This window comes from Anas acuta, chromosome 16, assembly GCF_963932015.1.
Source record: "Anas acuta chromosome 16, bAnaAcu1.1, whole genome shotgun sequence".
In the NCBI taxonomy this organism is placed as follows: Eukaryota; Metazoa; Chordata; class Aves; order Anseriformes; family Anatidae; genus Anas; species Anas acuta.
Genome location: NC_088994.1, coordinates 7,665,662 through 7,685,533, shown reverse-complemented (window position 1 = coordinate 7,685,533; position 19,872 = coordinate 7,665,662). Strand labels below are relative to the sequence as shown.

Genomic DNA, 19,872 nt, shown 5'->3' with positions numbered 1-19,872 from the left:
GTCCCCTCCTGTTACCACCACGTCACACCTCAGCCTGTTTTGGCATCAGCACACCCAAAGCTGCCTCCTGTGACCCAACAGCCCCCAGGGTGGTCCCTGGCCCCCACGTTCCTTCCCCCTGGCCCTGGGGGACTCGGGGGCAGCATCACAACACCCAGCTGGGTCCGAGGGCACCACAAACACCCCCTGCTCCTGCCTGGTGCATGGAGAGAGTGAAATCAGTGACACCACTGGGGCCACATGCAGGCGCCTTTGGCCATGAAACTGCATTTGGGGCATCACCTCCGCCTTTCCCAGTAAAAGCTTTGCGAGAAAACCTGACCGGAGCACTGGAGCCATCTTGCATCACTTCTTCTTCATGATACCTGTAGCAAGGCTAAAAACAGGGGTGAGCCCCGGCTTGCAGGGCGGGTGTTTTAGATGCACCGTATAAAATAAAGCAGAAAATGTTGCTGCTCCCACAGGCAGTAGGAAACAGCTTTACACCTCGTAGGCACCTTCCTGGTTCCAGATGCTCGCAGCAGCCCCCTCCCCAGCACTGCCGCAAATAAAGAAAAGAAAAGAAGTCTGGTCAATGAGAAGCCTGGAGCAGCGGCAGGAGAGCGTGGTGAGTACAGCAAGGGCTTCCTGGCCACGTAGGAGGTGAATGGCTGGCTCTGCCTGGTGCTTTTTACTTCACTTGGCTGAAGAAGGAAGTAACCAGACCTTCAAATAGAGCCACAGAAAACCTTTTCTGCTTTGGGACTGCAAGGAAGGACATATTGACCCATCTGGGGGGGGGACCTGCCCTAAGCTTTCCTGGAGGCGATCCTGCAGAGGAGCGCAGTCCAGAATCCCATGGCAGGGAAGAGCAGCCAAAGCCCTTACAAGTGGAGCCAACGGGAAAACAAAAACCCTAACCACCACCACATTCGCGTTGCCCTGTTTAAGGTTTCTGAAAGGGTCATTTCAATGTTTTTCTTCTAGTCTGTAAACAGATTTCATGAAAAGTCCATGGCCCAAAGGCAGCTTTTTTTGTTGAGGGCTGCTGCTTGTGCAGCCGCCCCACTGTTGCAGCCTGGTGCATGCCAGCAAGGTGCTGAAAGGGGCAGGCAGGGCCCTGCCCCAGCAGAGGCCACAGCACTGATTTGGGGAACCCAGGTGAAGGCAAGGGAGAGCTGTGCTGACCACCCTGACTCCCAGGAAGCTGAGGAATGGTCAGCTGGCAGAAGCTGTTTCCTTGCTCCAGCCCTGCTTTCTGTCAGTGTTTCTGATTTCCAAGCTTGCTGCTTGACCCTGCTGCACTACTCCTCTCCTAATCCAAGTGATTGAGCTTGGAAATCCTTCATCCTTAAGAAAAGGTTGTTTCTGTGGCATTTGTGGGACTCTGCACTGCATTTTAACTGCTTTACTGCATCAACATTCCAAGCCCCACAGCATAATTCAGCCAGCTGCAAAAGCAGGTGGAGCTGAGATACAGAGGGGGGCACTGTAAAAATGGAGAACCTTTGCATGGCAGGAACACCAGGCCTCTCCCCAAAAGCAGTGCTTCCAAGTCGTCATTCCCCTCCCACCCACTGCCAAGGTGCAACGTGATTTCCTTAAATACAAGCTTGTGCACTGTTACCATAGCTGCTGTGTAGTAGAGGGTGCGCAATTTTACTACATCTGTCTGCTATTGCTCTGGGAAACATCGTCACTATTGGTTGATTTTTCAACCAAAGGCATTGGAAAATATTAAAAATCAGAAACTGCAAAGCTATTAGATAAGAATCTTTAAAATTTATTGGACTAATTGTGTTACATTCAATATTTGATGTGTTTCTCCTGGACAAAGAATTGGCATAAATACAAACAAGCCTTTGTGTGCCTTCCCTAAACAAATAAGAGATAAAGTACTAGAGACAAGGAAACATAGTTCACATCTTCATATTTACATTTTGCCTTTACTTTACAACTTAGCGCCAGGAATATTTACAGAAAAATACAGTAAGAACAAAAAGATCATGTCTTGGCAACATACAGAAATTCATACAAATTGTATATGATTTGAAGCATGTGATATCTGGCATTCTCATTGCAAATTACTCCTGCTAAAATCCATGTGGAAAATGCCCGTGTTTTCCTTCAAAGACATCACTCAATTATGCAGTCATTAAATCACATCTAATTAGTCTATTAGATTGAAATTTAGCTCTCCTGTCTTTCTGAGCATGCAGAACCTTGCAGGGAAGAGATGCCTGGGCAGCCAGCATAGCATCGAGAGCTGCTCTACCCTACAGCCGTCATGCACATGCTGCTGTCTGTGCCTACACCTTATTTTTCACAGACACCATCCTCTCCCCTTTGCTGTAAGTTTGTAATGCTTTTTTAAAGTACCTTTAAGATGATTTCTTTAAATGAGTCTTTATTAAGGTACTAAAATTTCTGTAATGTCAACGCTGCATTTAACAGGGTGACAGTTACCCTCCCTCTTTTTGCACCATTAAAAGGATGCCATCACTTAAAGCAGAATCATGAACCCAACATGAAAGGTCTTATATAAAAAGAAAAAGTCTCAGTTTAGTTGTGTCACGTTTGCATCTCAGCTTTTGTCACTCTATGCAATGTGCAGAAGTCGAGGCTGTCACACTACACACAAAGTGGTCAATATGAATTCTCTCCAATGACCAACAATGTAAAAGTTTTAAAATTAAAAGTTTTAAAATTAAAAACTCAATACAGTGGTTTGTGGTGGAAAAAAAAACAGAAGTCTGGAATCTTGACAGTAACATCACAACTGAAACCTCGTATTTGCTCTAATTCTTTTGCAGAAAAAGCTCTAGGCTCCATCCTGGACTAACTGAAGCCAGTGAAGTTGGGCCACAAACTCTGAGCAGACAAGGATTTTTTTTCCCAGGTTGCAGGTTTATATTTTACGACGATGACAGTGGAGACCTCTGTGCACAGGGGGATGAGGGACGCTGCTTGCAGACACGCTCCATGGCATGAGTCTGCCACGGGCATTTACTACTGCAGTTTGCATCCAAACCAAATGGGATGACAACACATTTCTGGAATCAAGGTTTTTATACTAAACTGTGACTTTCTTGAAGGTTCATCTTTCCAGACAGCAAAACCCCAAATTTATGGCTAGGTCATATCAGTAATGTGTAAAAGCATCAAACAACTGATTTTATAAATCAAATTCAGCAAGTTATAAATGCCTACTCACCCAGGCTGCAGGATAAACAGCAACAGTGCATGCAAAAGTTACCTTCTTTTAAGATTTCTGAAACATCGCCTTGCTTTCACTGTTATTAATGCTCAAGTGGGTGCTGTACTCATGATTTAGATGAAATATGGAAATAGACCAAAGAACTATTCTTCAGCCAAGCATAGGCCTTTTTAGAGAGTAGTATTTCAAGCAGTCCATTTGGCTATCTTGGACTTTGCAGAACATATCCGGGGTTCCCAAGTCCACATCTTTGCTACTGACTGAACCCAAGTACCTGAAGTATCTTTTGTAGCTCACTAGGATATAAACCAATGATTCTGCATATAACACACGCTCATAGCTATGGTATGTGGGTTTTGTTTTTAGGTTATTGAAGATGTGCAAACATTTGATTGCTCAGTATGTTTATTTTTGTTACACATGCATTGGTCATGCCTTTTAGTCAGTGTTTTAAAGTGTGTTTGGCCGTTATTTAAATCCAATAGGTACATACAAAATGTGGGTAAATTTAGTGTCCGTGCATTAAATTGATACTGGCAAAAGTTTACCAGAGAAATGAAGCTAAATTTCCCTTCACAGCTTTGCCAATAAACCCGAATGCTGACTTGCAACACCTGCTGCCATTTACAACCAGGGCATCACATAAGCACAGGCCAGCCACCATGCTTGCTTCTACAATGGTTTTCATTCTGTGGTTTCGTTTTTCCACTTGAGATTCATCTGGATCAAAATCAAGAGCTCATGAGTTGAGGCATGTATGCCTGTCCCCTGTAACCACCACAGCTATCACCCCAAGCCCCCTTTGGTTGATATCCTGAAAGTCCTTGCAAGTGTATTTTTAGGGCCCCATGTTTTCATGTGTTTTTTCATGGCTAATACAAAGATAGAGACAGAGTATGTCCTTGGCAGATTAGTTAAAATGGAACAATTAAGACTCTTTCAGGTCAGAACTGTTGCATAAATTAACTGTGAAATATCAAAATTAAATGACTCACAGGCATTATTGCAATACATATTAAAAAGCTTCTGAAAAATAACTTAAAATAACTTGAAGAGCTCCACAAATTCCTACTTACATTTATACTCTTATACTATCTACTTATTGGAAGGAGAACACATGCTGCTGCCAGTGATCACAAACTGCACCTACACAGGAGCATCAGTGATGATTCATTACTGCAACACAAGTTAAGATTGCGCTGGGAGCTTGAAAGCACTCCCAAGAATGCAAATGCCCACTGCAGCTCTTATATTCCCAGTATTAAATTTGTAGTTGTAAACATCTTTTCCCAGCACAACCTTCAAGTCCTGACCATATGAGAAAGCAGTGGTCTGAAAAGTATGCCTTTTACTTTTTTTTTTAATTATTATTATTTTAAGTTTTATCTGCATCCTCATTCAAAAACCTACTCCTGGAGGACAGCTTGTTGCTGTCTGCTGAGCTAACAGGCAATGTGCACACAGAGGTAGCAGAGCACTTGAACTGAAGTTGCCAATGATCAAAGAGAACTGAATCCACACTGGCCTGTTTCACCTGGGATGAAAGCCAACAATTCATATATTTTACCTGAGTAGGGCCAAGAGAGACACCAGCAGTTTGGAGATCTTCTGACCTAGGAGAAAAGGAACCACTGCTGCTGACAGTGAGAAAGCACAGCAGCTTCAAAACGATTTTAAGTTATAACTCCAAATGGACTTCCATGAAATAGCAAATTAACGGAAAAAAAGAACAGCTCCTGAATTTTCTGTTTGAATTGTTTTACCCTTTGTAATAGGAGCATCTGAGAAGTGTAGAAGCTGCAAAAACCACTTATGCTATAAAAAAAAAAAGGCAGGCAGAAGGCAGTCCCAGAACCTCAGATTTCAAGCCAATGGAAGGAAAGCAAGTAATGTTTCGATTTAATGGAAATGGCGACTAGGTGCTATGGAAACTTCAAAATAAGTATTCCATAAAAAAATAAAATCAAGCTGCTAAAATTAAATGTGACATTTTGCAACAGACCTGAAAGTCAAAATCTTGTTTCTATATGACCAAGAACTCTTATCTAGTAACAGCTTATGTTTGGAAGCCTGGTAATTTCAGGTGTTGTGTTTGTTCTCAGTATGACAGAAATGTTGTATGCAGATAGACTCATGCCCAACCAAGGAGGATACCGTAAAATACAGTATCTTGCCCACGAATTTCATGATCTGATATTTCCAAACATTTTTCTTCCTTTTGGTACACAAATTGGTTACAAGCAGTGAAGTATCTTCTGTTGTACTCTGAAGGGGGGTTGAAAACTTCTTAAGTTCTTGCAGGGATAGTCAATGCTCAGAAAGAAGTCTCTCCTCAAAGGAGAGACCCTGTTCCTTTCTCCTTTAACAAGAGGGTGTAGCGAGGTGTCTGAAGGCAGGTTTGTTTGTATTTTGTTATCCATACTGATATGCAGAGATAGTTTTGTTTTGATCGTTTTCTCACAGAATGAGAGACAGTTCCTAATTAGTCTGGAATAGATGATTGGGTGAAAAGATTATGTTGCGAGTATCCAGGAAGATTGGAATTCAGTAATCTTTTGAGGGTAGGTGAATTGAGTCAATATCCCAACTGCAATGTTTTTGATTCATTTCTCATTCCTCCCACATGGTAACTGCTGACTTGTGCTAGAATATGGGTTTCCTGAATTCCAGAGGGCTGAAGAAATTTGTTGTTATTTAACTGTTTTCATTACTGTAGCCACCAAGCTCTGATCTGATTGTCCTGGAAGGATAATGGCCTAGGCGTTGCAGTTCTTGAGCCCAACCTCCTGGAAAAGTGAGGTATAAAATTCTGGCTCCAGCTGCCTGTTCCGGTATTTATTGACAATGTCTGCTATTTTCTGTTTTCGGCGGACATGTGGGGGGTTGTATGAATCACTTTCCAGCCTCTTTCTCCGACAAATATTTATTACTGTTTGTCTCACTAAAAAACCTGAAAAAGAAACAATGTTGGAATCAAGTTTAAACAAAATTAAGTTGTGCCCCCATGCTGGTTTCAAAGATAAAGAAAGTTTTGGGTTCTGCTCCATCTAAAAACCTAAGGGAAGATGCTCAGCAGCACCAAATCAAGAACTTTTCTGAAAGACCAGCTGGTAACAGATAATCATGGTCCCCAGGGCTGTGAGATTGTTCTACTGTCAAACGCAAATAAGAAAGGGATGAGGTCTATGGTACTCTAATCCAGCTGGAGGAGAAGGAAGATCTCCCTGCTTTGCCAGTGCAGCACAGCAGCCTGCAACAGCTCCCTCAGGACCAAGTGGGGAAACAATGTAGAACCCCAACACCGTTGGAGCAGTATGACAGCTCAAGGCTACGTTGCATGAGGACATGTGGAGTTCAGCTGGGGCTGAGGTGGCAACAGGTAACGTTGAGGAGCCGTATGAGCACTGATAACAGCAAGAGTACAGAATCCATCACAGCACCAGCAGGGATGACAGAACCATCCTCTCTGAACGGGGTAAAAGATAGACTATGGGTTGTGGCTAGAAACAGTTCTATCTGCCCTCATGGCTTTGCCACAGCTGTTGCCCTTCCCTAACTCATGCTTCTGCACATGGCTGGGAGGAGAAGGTTCAGAACCTAAGTAGCTAATATTTAGGCAAAACCAGCAGTAGACTTTCTTCTACTCCAAAATTAAACTCATATGCAATGTTTATGCAAGTGTTCATTAACTCCTTTTCTGCCTATAGAAAAGTACCAGTGAAACTGCAACAAACACTGCTTGCCTTATCTAGAGGACCTGATTCCTGACAACCACAAACCACATATGCTGAACTTAGAGGTCAGACAAATTTCATTATGTTCTGCTCCTGAAAAGACAGCACAACCCTAAGAAAACACACCGTGTTCTTTATTAGTATAAGCCATTGTCATCAGCTGAATTCAGAAAGTTTATTTGAAAGCCCAAACTGGCTTTAAATTCCCCATCACTGAATGACATGCAAAATCAGAACCTGGTAGTCACCCCCAACTGATCCCTACAACATTAGTTTTATGGTTATGTGCAAGTACCCTAATGTGAGTTTATTCATTTCGATCGGCCCTGGGAATAGCTTTTACTGGAGTAAGATTTCCAGTTACTGAATTTATAATAGCACAGATACCCAAGATTGAGTCATTAATACATCCAGGAACCCAGAAGAAGGTGGATTGCACACATGCACCCATTAACACAGGCCTGACAATCTCTGTGGCTTTTAATTGCAATCCTATTTCTAAACCACAAGGACCAAACACTGCATGCTAGCACAATTCAAAATTCAACACTATCCTCTGGTAGTCAGGTAACATCAGCACCTTGGCCCCCAGTGATAAACATTTTTGAGCCACATTTCTGATCTCTCCCACCTAAACTGCTCCTTTTCCTTCCTCCATTAACGCTTCCATGCCCTCACCTGATTGCTACAGTTACAGTTGAGCCTACAGCTCAGCCGACTGAGCAATGCTGCCAGCTAACTGCTAAGCACCTGCTCCCTCTGCTGTTCCTGCTTCCACTGTTGCTGCAAAAAGAACAAAATAAAGATGTGCTGTCATGCCCAGTACTTCTTCCAACGAAAAATTCCAGACCATGCATTTTGCAGATATATCACCACCCACACTCCACAGTCCCTGAGCTATCCTTAATGCTGTTCTGCATTAAATTGCTGGGATTAGCCAGATTTCACACTAACAGCATAACAGAAAAATGGAAACACGTAGCATGAACAAAACGGGAATTAACACTCCTTTTGTATTTACTTTTTGTGAAGGAGTACAAACAAAAATATTGCTGGCAGGGTACTTGCAATGCTCTGTGATGGTAGAGGTAGTCAATGCCATATGGGATGGATTGGACCAGTCACTGAAATGCCTCCATGTGAAAATAAAAAACAAAAACAAAAGAAAATACAGGTGTTCCTAAACATCTTTAGCTTACCAAGAGCTCTCCTACTGACTATCATTCCATCCACCAGTGGGATAACCATGTTGAATTTCCCAGTTGCTCCTTGTAGTTTTATCCTGAATAAGCCAGTGTTTAAAGGATGGATGAAGATCACAGGAACTTCTTTCTCAGGAATGGCAGATCTTAAGGAAAAATATATGGCTGTTAAATCTAGTTCATCAGTCTAGCAGTATTTCAATCAAACCAGTCATTTTTCATCCATAGATTGTTAAAAGGATGCTAAAAATGTCTTGTGGCTAAACCAGCAGGTAGGGCAGGGGGGAAATGAGGCTTGATAGAGGTGAGCCTGGGGGAGGAGTCCCAGGGTTGGGGGTGAGGGCAATCGCACAATTGAAGTGCATCTACAGCAATGCACGCAGCATGGACAACTAACAGGAGGAGCTGGATGCCATTGTGCAGCAGGGAAACTGTAACTTCATCACCAGAAGGAGAACTCCACAACCTCCCTGGACAGTCTGTTCCAGTGCTCCGTCACCCTCACCATGAAGAAATTCTCTCTCATGTTGGTGCAGAACTTCCTGTGCTCTATCTTGTGACCATTACTCCTTGTCCTGTCCCCGCAAACCACTGAAAAGAGGTTGGCCATATCCCCCTGTCTCCCATACCTCAGGTATTTACACACATTGATGAGATTCCCCCCTCAGACTTTTCTTCTCCAGGCTGAACAGACCCAGGTCTCTCAGCCTTTCCTCATAAGGAAGATGCTCCAGGCCCCGTATCATCTTTGTGTCCCTCTGCTGGACTCTTTCCAGGAGATCCCTGTCTTTCTTGTACCATGGAGCCCAGAACTGGACACAGTACTCCAGATGAGGCCTCACCAGGGCAGAGCAGAGGGGGAGGATCACCTCCCTTGACCTGCTGGCCACGCTCCTTTTAATGCACACCAGGATCCTGTTGGCCCTCTTGGCCACGAGGAACTCAACTGTCTTTTTAATAAGACTGCCTACAGTTTCTGGGGTTCCCTGTGAAAGCTGAAGAATGTAAATATATTCAGTTATGGCTTCGTCTGAAGTGCAGCCTAGAATGCTGTCTGTGAGAATCTAGAAAGATAATGAAAAAAAGAGTAGTCTTACCTTACGGAAGTGCTACTGTTGGCTGTAGTTTCTACACCAGTGCTTGTCTCCGACATCAGATCAGGGAGGGGGAAGTTTTCTATGTGAAAAAGACGCACAGAATAAAGTTTAACTACCCCAGTTTTGTTTATTTAGGGACCAAGAAAGGTGAGTTATCACTAGTTAAAATGATGTAAGCCTCAAGCATTTATGCCATGGATGTTCTGGAAACACAGCTGATGTCAAGCCTTTTGTTGGTCTGTTTTAAGCATAAGCAGTACATGGAGTATATAGACACACCTCATTCATCCAGTGCTCAACGGATTAGGTAACATGTCCCAGACCCTCAATTTTCTTAATCCCAAAGGTCAAAATCTCCAGAAGAACAATGAAAACAGGAAGGAGATGAAGTGTTTCACAACAAGATAAACTTTCAAATTATTATCCAGAAGCTTCTTTTCCCATCTGTAAATATCAGCCTCAAAAACAGTGCTCGGAACTTCAAATGATAGCACTGGCTTGCATCTGTAGTTCCTTTGAGCACCCCACATAGGAGTAACAGTTTGCTCTAGCAAACACGGCATTGTTCCTCGAGTCCAGTCTCTGCAAATCCTGACCATAACCTACCACTCTGCCACCTTGCACTTGGTAACAAGTCCCTGCATAATGAAGGTGCAGAAGGAATAAATAAGAACTTGAATCCCTGGAATGGGATGTGGTAGCCGCATCTTTTTTTTTAAGGGCTGAAGCTTAGGAAGAGTGTAAGGCCCGAAAATACCTTCTGGCATTAGAACTGGAGCGTTGAGTGCGCCCAAAACCTGGATCTAGTAGAGGAAGACAATGGGAGGGGTGGGGGTGTGCACAGAAGTATTTTGAGATGGAGCAAGAGGGAGGACTGGCAGTTGGCACTAGGATGATAGCCTAGACTACCAGAGTCAGGTTTTTCCTCTGTCAGATTCATAAAACATAAGACAAAAGCCAAAAATGTAAGCAGCGTAAGGCAAAGCCTCTGGGCTAGGAGAAACTTTCAAGAGCCTCCCCTCAGTCATCCGACTGCCAGTCTTACTGAGGCTCACAGACTCATTTCTTCATCTTCAGGCCCATAGCTCTGGGAGATTCCCGTGGCTGCTGAAAGAAGCAGCTGAGCAGAAGCATGCATGCAGCACAGTCACTGTCTCTCCAGTGAGCTGGCTTTAGTGCCACCCACAAAGGGATAGCAGCTCAGGAACAGAAGTGGTTGAGGGACTCCTGGAGCTAAGGGAACACCCTCTGGGCCAATGGTTGGATAAGGAGGTGATGCTGCAGAACTTGGTGTGTATTTTGATCCCAGGCAAAACTCTGCACTATGTGCTGTGGACAAGAAAATGTGTGTGTCAGAGACCTTGGTAGGAAAAGAAAGAGTTTACACCTGCAATTAATGTGAAGCCTCCTCTGATCTCTTCTACTCACTTGGTTGCTTTCCTCTGGGAGGACTTGGAGTTAATTGAGGTCCCCTCTTACTGCTAAACTAGGAACTAAGATTAGAAACAAAGGCAGAATAAACAATGTAAAATAGAATCTGTTGCTGGCAGCCTTACAGACACTACCAAGCTAGATCAGCACAGACAGGCTCTCACTTCACACTGAAGCCTGGCCCATGGCTTCGAACCAGCATGCAGAAATTCTTGGGGACGAAGGACTCCTTGTGCCTGGGGGACACCTGCCCACCACTGTCCACATTATGGACATAACAGGATGGACAAAGCTGGGTCTCTCCCAGGATATTCAGCATCCACAGTCAGGGAGGAAACAACAACCCAAAGAGCATTAATTTAGCACAAGGAGCAGGACACTGCCTGAATAACCGGACCACACAGCACCATCCAAACTGGCACTCCAAGCAAAGAGTAATGAGCCCTCCCAAAGAAAGATCAAAAGTACAAAGTTTCAAAGGTACCATCAAAACAAGGAAGCTGATGATCCCTTCAGCACAAAACCAGCTGATCAAAAGTAAAACTAGTCAGAAAGTCTTTTTTTAAAGGAAACATAGAAGCTCCATTCTGAGTAGACCACAGCTGAGAAGAACTCAGTACTGGGGGTGCACACTAGCCTTATACATTAAGCTTAGGGAGAGGGTGCGTAAGGGCACTTCACATGTACTGCTAGAGTTAAAATAATCTTCAGACCTACATCCAGTGATTCATTTACACCTCGTGGACCATCACTTAAATATTGGAACAGTTTTAGAATCTTAAGTGTCAGTTACAGAAATTAATAAGGATTTAGCATTCTTTAACAGAGGAAAAAAACCATTTTTTTCCTCTGTTTTTCTGATCTGTTGCTACACTAATGAACAATAAGAATTGTACGCACCTATGTCATCATAACGTTCAACCCAGACCACATACACTTTGGTTTCAGGTCCCATTGGTGGAATGGTCCGGCCCTGAGGCACCTTCTTGGATCTGGAAGTAGGACTGAGCTGTTTTGAACACAAGAGAAAACCAGCATTTGCAAACATCCTAAGTCCAGTAATAGAACATCTCCACAGCTGCTCCATAGTCTTTCAGATCTCAGACAGGTACAATCTCTGCCAATCATTAAGATGGGACAGCTACAGTGGAACTACCCACTAAGAAGCAATAATTTGGGTCTCCACAATACTTATATTCAACATAAATGAGAGAAAAGCCTCTTTTTTCTTTAGACATTGATAACAACATCAATTATTTCTTATTTCCCAGCTTTGTTGCATGTATCTGAGCTGCACCCAATTCAGTTGCTCTCTGTTCCCAGGAAACACGCACGTGCACTGCTGTTTTCCCATGCTATTGTGGAAGACCCAGCACATCTATCATGGCAGTGTTTTATGATATTTCCATTATTTCAGTATTTCAGAGAAAATCTGCACACTGCCCAACGAAATGCGCTTTTCCTTGCCAATTTCCCCATCCAAACCAGGGAGCTAAACTGAAGTTCCTGCCTTACACTTGAATTTATTTGTTCCCAGTTTTACTGTGTTTATACTAATAGCCAATTTCTGCAGTAAGTCCAATAAAAATGCATCCAGGCAACTGGAATTTAGATTAGTCATTAATGATCTTAAAAACTCATCCATTTCTTTTTTAAACATTCTTAAAGACCGTAAAACAATAACTAAGCACATTTGGAAGTGAATTTTATACAAAAAAATGGCAGTTGTAAATCCTGTAACTGTTATAGAAGTTCATCGTTTCTTGTTTTGCTACCATACAAAAGCAACTTCACATTTGATAATTCAGCCACAACTGACCCATGCTATTTCAAACTGGCAAAGTATGAAAAGTCTTCACGTCAATCTATCCTACATCTCCAAGCATTGATTGGAGTCTGAACTGCTTTGCAAATACTGCATATACTTTTTCCTGCATATGCTTCAAAATTTAAGCATGCAGGATGTTTCTACTTAGTATTGCTAAATTTGTATTAATTTATATTTAATTAATGTAATCTACCAATCTCTTACTGCAGGTGCAAATGCTAGCAGGACTGAAGCTGTTGTTAATAATTAACATCTAAGAATGAGTGACTCCAAATGCTAGGAAACTGAATCACGTACTATCAAAAATACTGTAGGATTGCCAGTGTGCTTCTTCAAAATGAACCAAAACATAAACCATAACAAAACAAGAACCATTTTTCAGTGCAAGTTTATCCTTACCCGATGAGAGGGATTAAGATTGTCTGTATGATTGGGGAAGAGTTCAAGTGTCAAAGATGGCTGCTTTAATATTCCTGGCAGCAGATCCATGTTGGAGTCACTTTCCTGGTCTGAGACATTGCTTTCCAGTGAATCAGCTGTAACCGAAAGAAATGTGAATTTTGTCTTACCTTCTGCAAAAAAAAAAAAACTGAACTCATTGGCTTTTTTTTTTTATTTTTAAAGTATCATGACTGCAGACCAAACTCATATGTCCAACCAAACACACCAAGGCAAACATACTGTCACACAAACCTGAATATATACTGAGGACTAGACTGAGAAAAAGTTGTACAGAACAGATACTGTCTCAGAAGGAGTCAAAAACTCCTGGATATTGGATATTTAAATCAAAGTATCAGTATTTTTCTAGCAAGGGTCTTGCTATTCACACCACTAGTTTGCTTATTTGGTATCTGCTTCTGATACAGCTCTCTAAATAAAAAAAAAAAAAAAGTTATTTTCTTTTTTTTCCCCTCTAAATAGCATGCACAAAATGCTCTTACTTAGGGACTCCACTGGTGATGGGACAACAAAAGCTATTTCTGTCAAGGCATCAGCATAGTAGAGCACCTTCTTCTGCCCATTGAAGATACTTGCCCCAACATCTTCTGAAATAACTGCATCATCTGAAACAGGCAGAAAAGGAAAGTTAAGTTAAGAGGAAAGTTTACCTCTCTGTACACTTCCTCAGGGGAAGACCTTAGAATACAAGGTAAAATGAGAAGAAATCATGCAAGTGTCACTTTAAAATCAGAAGATTTCACAGTCAATTTTCATGGCGAACAACCACTCTCAAAGAAATTTTTTTTGGTATCTTGAAGGAAATAGCGTTTTGGGTTGGAAAGAAATTTCATTTTGAAAATATTTAAATTATACTTACTATAATATCATATTTTCCTTGGATTCAGTAGCCTGTTCAGTAGTCAGTAAGTAAGCATCTGCTACAAGCATTCATTCAGTAGCTATTCCTATCCATTTCCTCTAAGACAGACACCATTCAGTTTGTCAATAAACTTCCAAATGCAGCTTACAACATTTACAGCTTCAGCCTGACACTATTCTGGAATTTAAGCCAATTTCTATAGATTCTTTGATGGAGCCATGCTATAAGTAAATTAATAAAAATGCCTTTTCCTTCCCTGCGCCTCCTCCAGAAAGAATAGCAAGGGCTTTAAGCTGAATTATTTCTCTGCACCAGTTTACAGAAGAGCCCTTGTAATAGCTGCTTCAGCAAAACCACTGGAGCAGAGAAATTCAGCACTCTGACATGAAGTGGCCAGAGGCATGCAGACCTCTGAGTCATGCTTTACCAACAGGGAAACATTCCTGCATCTCTCAACGAGCATCATCTCAACTCAAATCCAATTGCTTCTTTGCCTTTGCAGGGGGGATGGGGACACAAAACACATGCTCGTGGATTTATTTTAATCACATCTCACTGGAAGCTCTTTTAGGTTTGTGTGTTTTTGTTGTTTGTTTTTGTGTGTGTTTTGCTTTAAGCAGAACCATCCACAAATAGAAAACACATTTAAGAAAACAAATAACATTAGCCACGGCAGACAGTAGGGAAAAAATCTACTGCCGATTAGAAGCAGCCCTCCTTCACTCCCATTCTTGATTGCTTTTTCTTTTCTTTCTTTCACCATTAATTAATCTTTTTGGTGGTCTATTAATTAATCCAAACAGCTGAAGTTCAAAGTGAACTTTTAACATCCACGTTAAAAAGCCCATACTAAAACAGGTTACCTCGCTAATTCAGGGCACTGTCATCTGTGCAGTTGTACTGACAAATCCAACTGCAAAAAGAAGGGAGAGGGCTCTGCCTCAGAGTAAAGCATAACAACCCCATCCTCAAAGAAATATTAAACCAAGCCCTGGCCATTTTGTAACCTCTCCTGACTTGTTCTGAGAAAGCCATGCCTCTGTTCTCTTCACTTCTCCCCAACATTTCAAAACTTCTATCATGCATAGTTTTTTTTTCAGAAAAGCCTTCAGCTGGTCACAGTAAGACAAGCCCAGAGGAGTAGTTGCTGTAGTGGAAAAGAACAGACTAAATTAAGCAGGACAGGAGAAGAGCTGTGTGTAGGCTGCAGCCTCAGTGACCTACAAACAGGGGCTTGATTTCTTTACTTACTAGCAAGCATGATTACAGCTAACATATTCAGCAACATCTCATTTTAATCTACTTACAAAACACTAAAAATCACAATATTGCAAGCACGTCTGCTGATACACACTATAATCTGTATCCAATTTCAGATGAATACTGGTTTTGGGTTATACATGAAGACCCACCAAGTCTGCCAGAAGTGCAGAATACAGGTGTTTCTTGCTGAGACTACTTTTCTCCCAACAACAAACACTGGCATTACTTTTCCTCACTTTGGCTTGAACCTTAGTCTATTTACACATTCCTTTCTAATAAATGTTCATGTTTATCCAAAAAAAAGTACGCAGGTGCTCAGATAGGTATCTGGGAGAAAAAAAATATCCTAGAGGAGACAAAACATTTTAATTTAATGTTACATCATTTACCACACCTCACCTTGTTCAGGTCCCTCTTCATCACTGCAGTTATTGATTGACCAGCTTGTTGAGACATGCCCAGTCCACCCAGGGTGCTTCCCTACATCCACTGACCAGCCAAGAGACAGCAAGAACTCCAGGAAGTGTGGCTGAACAATTCTGGAAGACTCCATGTTCTTCAGGATCTGAAACAACCAGCAACACCATGGTATTGGACAGAGTACTCCAGGAAGCAGCTCTTCCCCTCCTCACCCCACCTTTGGTTTTGTGATTAAAAAATATTGTGTCACTGAGATGGTTTTGCCCATATACAGCTGTTCTGGAACCCCAGGCTTTCTATATGGACACCAGTCCCTACTGCCCAGCATCATTCATCCTGCTTGGCAATGTCCTATTCAATCGAATCAGCTGTCTGCCATCGTTGCTGAAGCCTGCAATCACACCACTACAAAGGGTGATTCTGAGATTTATCCAGTCATCAGGAATAAACCAACACAACCGTTCAGTGTAGAATGTGCATTAGCAGCAGACATAAGAGAATTTTTATTATTAAATTGAGAGAAAACTTTAGGAGAAATGCATTTCACCACTTCTAACCTGTACCTGACATACTGTGATTTAGGGCACAGGGGCCTCATTGCACATTAAATTATGAAAGAGATTTTGCAAAACAATTTTCAGCAGGACTGAGCATGCACTTTAACCAAATGCCACACTGTACCGTTCATTTTGAACCTTAATCCCACTTCTTATAAAGATCTGGGATGTTTCCACATCCAAAGACAATTCTTATCCCATTGTGACTGAGTGAAAATTGAGAGCTTCACAAAGTGTCAATGCAGGGAGACGCAGATGATTTGTGATTTGATCTATCAAACCACTGGGATGTGGAAGAGACAACTCTGCATAGTGCCTCTCTCCTTCCTTCCTGGGCCACATGGAGTTTGTTTTGTGGCCAGAATGTTTTTGGTTTTTGTTTGTATGGGGACAGTGTGCTGGGACTCTGCTCTGGGACAGAGACTACTGAATCAGAAATTGCACTATCGGTGACAGACCCTGGAAGGAAAGTGGAAGGCCTGTTCTCCCACATGCCTGGTGACAGGACGAGGGGGAATGGGCTAAAGTTGCGCCAGGGGAGTTTTAGGTTAGATGTTAGGAAGAACTTCTTTACTGAAAGGGTTGTGAGGCATTGGAACAGGCTGCCCAGGGAGGTGGTGGAGTCACCATCCCTGGAAGTCTTCAAAAGACGTTTAGATGTAGAGCTTAGGGATATGGTTTAGTGGGGACTGTTCGTGTTAGGTTAGAGGTTGGACTCGATGATCTTGAGGTCTCTTCCAACCTAGAAATTCTGTGATTCTGTGTGATTCTGTGAAAGCTTCCAGAGAGGAGGTTCTTCGTGCCCACATGGTCCTGGCACCCAGGCCTAACACCCTGTACAATATTCTGAAATATTACTGATATGCTCAATAAAGTCATAGCTATGCTTCAGGATGAACTGAGATACAAAGTAGCTTAGAAACCAAAGCAGAAAACATGCAAGCTCAAGATTTACACAGATGTATGGTTTTATATCTAAGCTCCTTCAAGAAAAGAACTTACAGTAAAGTAAAGATGAAGGAGTATATTCAAAAGACCACTAGCATCATGAAGTGTGATATAAAAAGCATGGGGGCAGCTTCATTACCCTGTATAAATAAATTTGGTGAGACCCCTCTAAACTGTAAATGCATATCATCACAAGAGAATGGGGCTAATGTAGGAACACTCAGGTTAGACAACACTACTCTGGGTTGTGCAGCATCCGATAAAAATAGAGCCGACACCACTCCTTGTCAAAGGAGTAGGAATCACCTTGCAGAACAGAATTAGTTCCTGAGGTAGAGATGCATGAACACACACACTGATAGGAACATGCACATGGATGGCTGAGTAGAGCTGTGCAGGAATTTCTGCTCAAAGCAGCATTGTTACTTGGCTTTGATCTCCTCCGCTCCTGACTTTTGACTTATTTCTGTTTTGTTTCTTTTCAAACACAGAAACAGCATCAGTTTTCTCACTCAGTTCAGTGCTGAAGAGATGAGCGTCTTATTAACTCAACTGTGACTTTGCACGACCAAGAAGGCTTAGAAATCATTGCAAGATGTCCAAGGATCTGAAGCAGGAATGCCATCTTTATCATGTCTGTCTAAATGTGCCCAAAAAACTCTCAAATATAAAGATTTTCTTAAATTGGCATGGCAGAACTCCTAAGTACTGACTGCTAATTGGATATCCAAAGCCCAGCAAGTTCTGTTGGACTAAGTAATTTCTGTAAATAAATCTTACCTGTCTAAAATCCATAATTACATGTAAACATCAGAGGAAAAAAGCATTCTGTTAGCTCAGCAAGAGCATAACATTTCTGGAAGGCTGGTAGATATTAAATCCTGTGTATCTTGTTAGCTAACTTTGGAGACAGTTTACTTGCAACTCAGAACCTGAAAACTCACAAACAGCATGACACTGGCCTCAAGGATTGGTGGTATATTACACTCAGATGTGGAAGGTGCTACCGTGTTTCTGTCAATTGTATATTCACAGTACATGAGGAAACCACATGTTAATTATTTTTGAAGCTATGCTTTTACTCTTTTGTATAACAATTACTAATAGAAATGAGGAGAAAGTACCACAAAAAATATTTCTAACAAGCCCATAAGCCTTCTTCATGTAGTGAGTTTCTAGGTCACAGTCTAGAGAAATCACAATTGAGACTTGCACAAATTAACCTGATTAACCTAATCGTATCTGAATGTAAATAGTATAATACAGAGATTTACAAAGCAGTAATACTTTTTTTTTTTTTTGTAAAAAGTTTTCATTTCTTTGACATATGTTGAGCATTAGCATCAAACCAAAATACCTGGCTATCGCACACAGCTAGAACAAATTGCAACAAACTGCAGAACTTCCCTACAAACTGAGCCAACAAATCTGAAACACATTTCTGGTATGAATCTTTGAACTCTACAAATAATATATTTTCATTAATATACATACAAAATGTTTTATAGAGACCTCACAGAAATCCTAGATGTAGATAATAATGTACTTCAACCTATAGATGAAAAGGTATGCAGTCATTTGTTACAGCTCACATAGTAAATAAACACAAAGCTCAGAATCACTGTTTTCAGTACTCTGCTCCTGTCACTAGCAGAAGATTACCAGACACAAGACAAAAGACTGATCACTCCAGACTTACCTCCTGGCTTGTTTTCTGGCCTGCCTTCATGTAGAAAACAAAAACAGTATCAAAAGGACGACATGGTAGTAAATCCAAGTAGCCAAGGTCATCGAAAAACCCAGGAAGAGCAGGGTCAAGCGCAATCAGGTGAGGAGGTAGACGACTGTTAGCAGGCTCCTATTCAACAGAGTTCAACAGCTTCAAAAAATCTTTCAAATCAGGTAAGTTCTTTATGGCTTTCATAATGATCCGTTAAGAAAAATAACATTTTGCTCAAAAAAGAACACTCCCTTCCACAACAAATGCAGCAGAGACTTTCAAAATATTACATGGCTACGTACAATCATATTGTATCTAGTTTTGTATTAATACCTCATATCAACAATGTATAAAATACCAAGCACTTTTGTATTTGTGCAAGATCACCTATATATGTTGACAGTATTCTGGAAGAAAACACAACAAATAAAAGGGAAAATCCACAGGTAAGAGGCAGAATTTCAATTTAAGGATGTGGATTGTCTCTATAAACCACTGTTACTTTAACTTCAGAAAGAATAAACTCTACAATCTACGTGTACTCTAAAGTGTTTACATATTGTTAAACCATTTCAACACAATAATCTGTAACAGAACTTCTAAAGGAATTATATTTATTTATTATATTTTTGAAATGCTTACAAAGTAGCCCTAACTCAAGCTGGAGAAATAGCGTCAAATATAACCAGGTGAATGTGATAGTTTATGTACTAACTGCACAAATACAGATAGAGCCACCTATTCAGAGCATGTTCAGCTTGACGTGTGGCCTTTCACAACCCTGTTCTTAATCCTGGAAGACTGAAGTTCATCACCTTATCCAAGTAGACTACAGCACAACAGTAGATGGTATTGCAAAAAAGGTCTTCCACTAACAAAACTTTAGTTTTTCTCATTTGCTAAGCCATATGGATACTTATGCCATTAGTATAACATTAAGAAGTATCAGGTCACCTTCAGTGCCTCTAGAGACAGAAACCCGAAGTGAGAGAGGAACAGGCGTGCTGTCTGGAACTCCTGGGCTGCTGGCGGGGCTTACACTCTGTAATCGGATCAGGAAAGCTCTTCTTACGCCACTCCTCTTCACTTTCTGATCTATTGAAGTCTCAAAAATAATCTGCTGGCCATGCCATTTCTCAGCTTCTCATGTCG

At 41.6% G+C, this 19,872-nt stretch overlaps 1 protein-coding gene across 1 annotated transcript in view; it reads right to left on the bottom strand.

Moving 5' to 3' along the window:
• Window positions 1-1,741: 1,741 nt before the first annotated feature.
• Window positions 1,742-19,872, bottom strand: part of RALGAPB (Ral GTPase activating protein non-catalytic subunit beta) — a 65,458-nt gene continuing 47,327 nt past the window's right edge. The window contains 11 exon segments of the mRNA XM_068700417.1: window positions 1,742-6,146; window positions 8,130-8,278; window positions 9,230-9,308; window positions 11,561-11,669; window positions 12,888-13,024; window positions 13,433-13,555; window positions 15,475-15,640; window positions 18,700-18,858; window positions 19,675-19,754; window positions 19,757-19,818; window positions 19,820-19,872. Of these exon segments, the coding sequence (XP_068556518.1) occupies window positions 5,953-6,146; window positions 8,130-8,278; window positions 9,230-9,308; window positions 11,561-11,669; window positions 12,888-13,024; window positions 13,433-13,555; window positions 15,475-15,640; window positions 18,700-18,858; window positions 19,675-19,754; window positions 19,757-19,818; window positions 19,820-19,872 (1,311 nt within the window). The 3' untranslated portion in view covers window positions 1,742-5,952.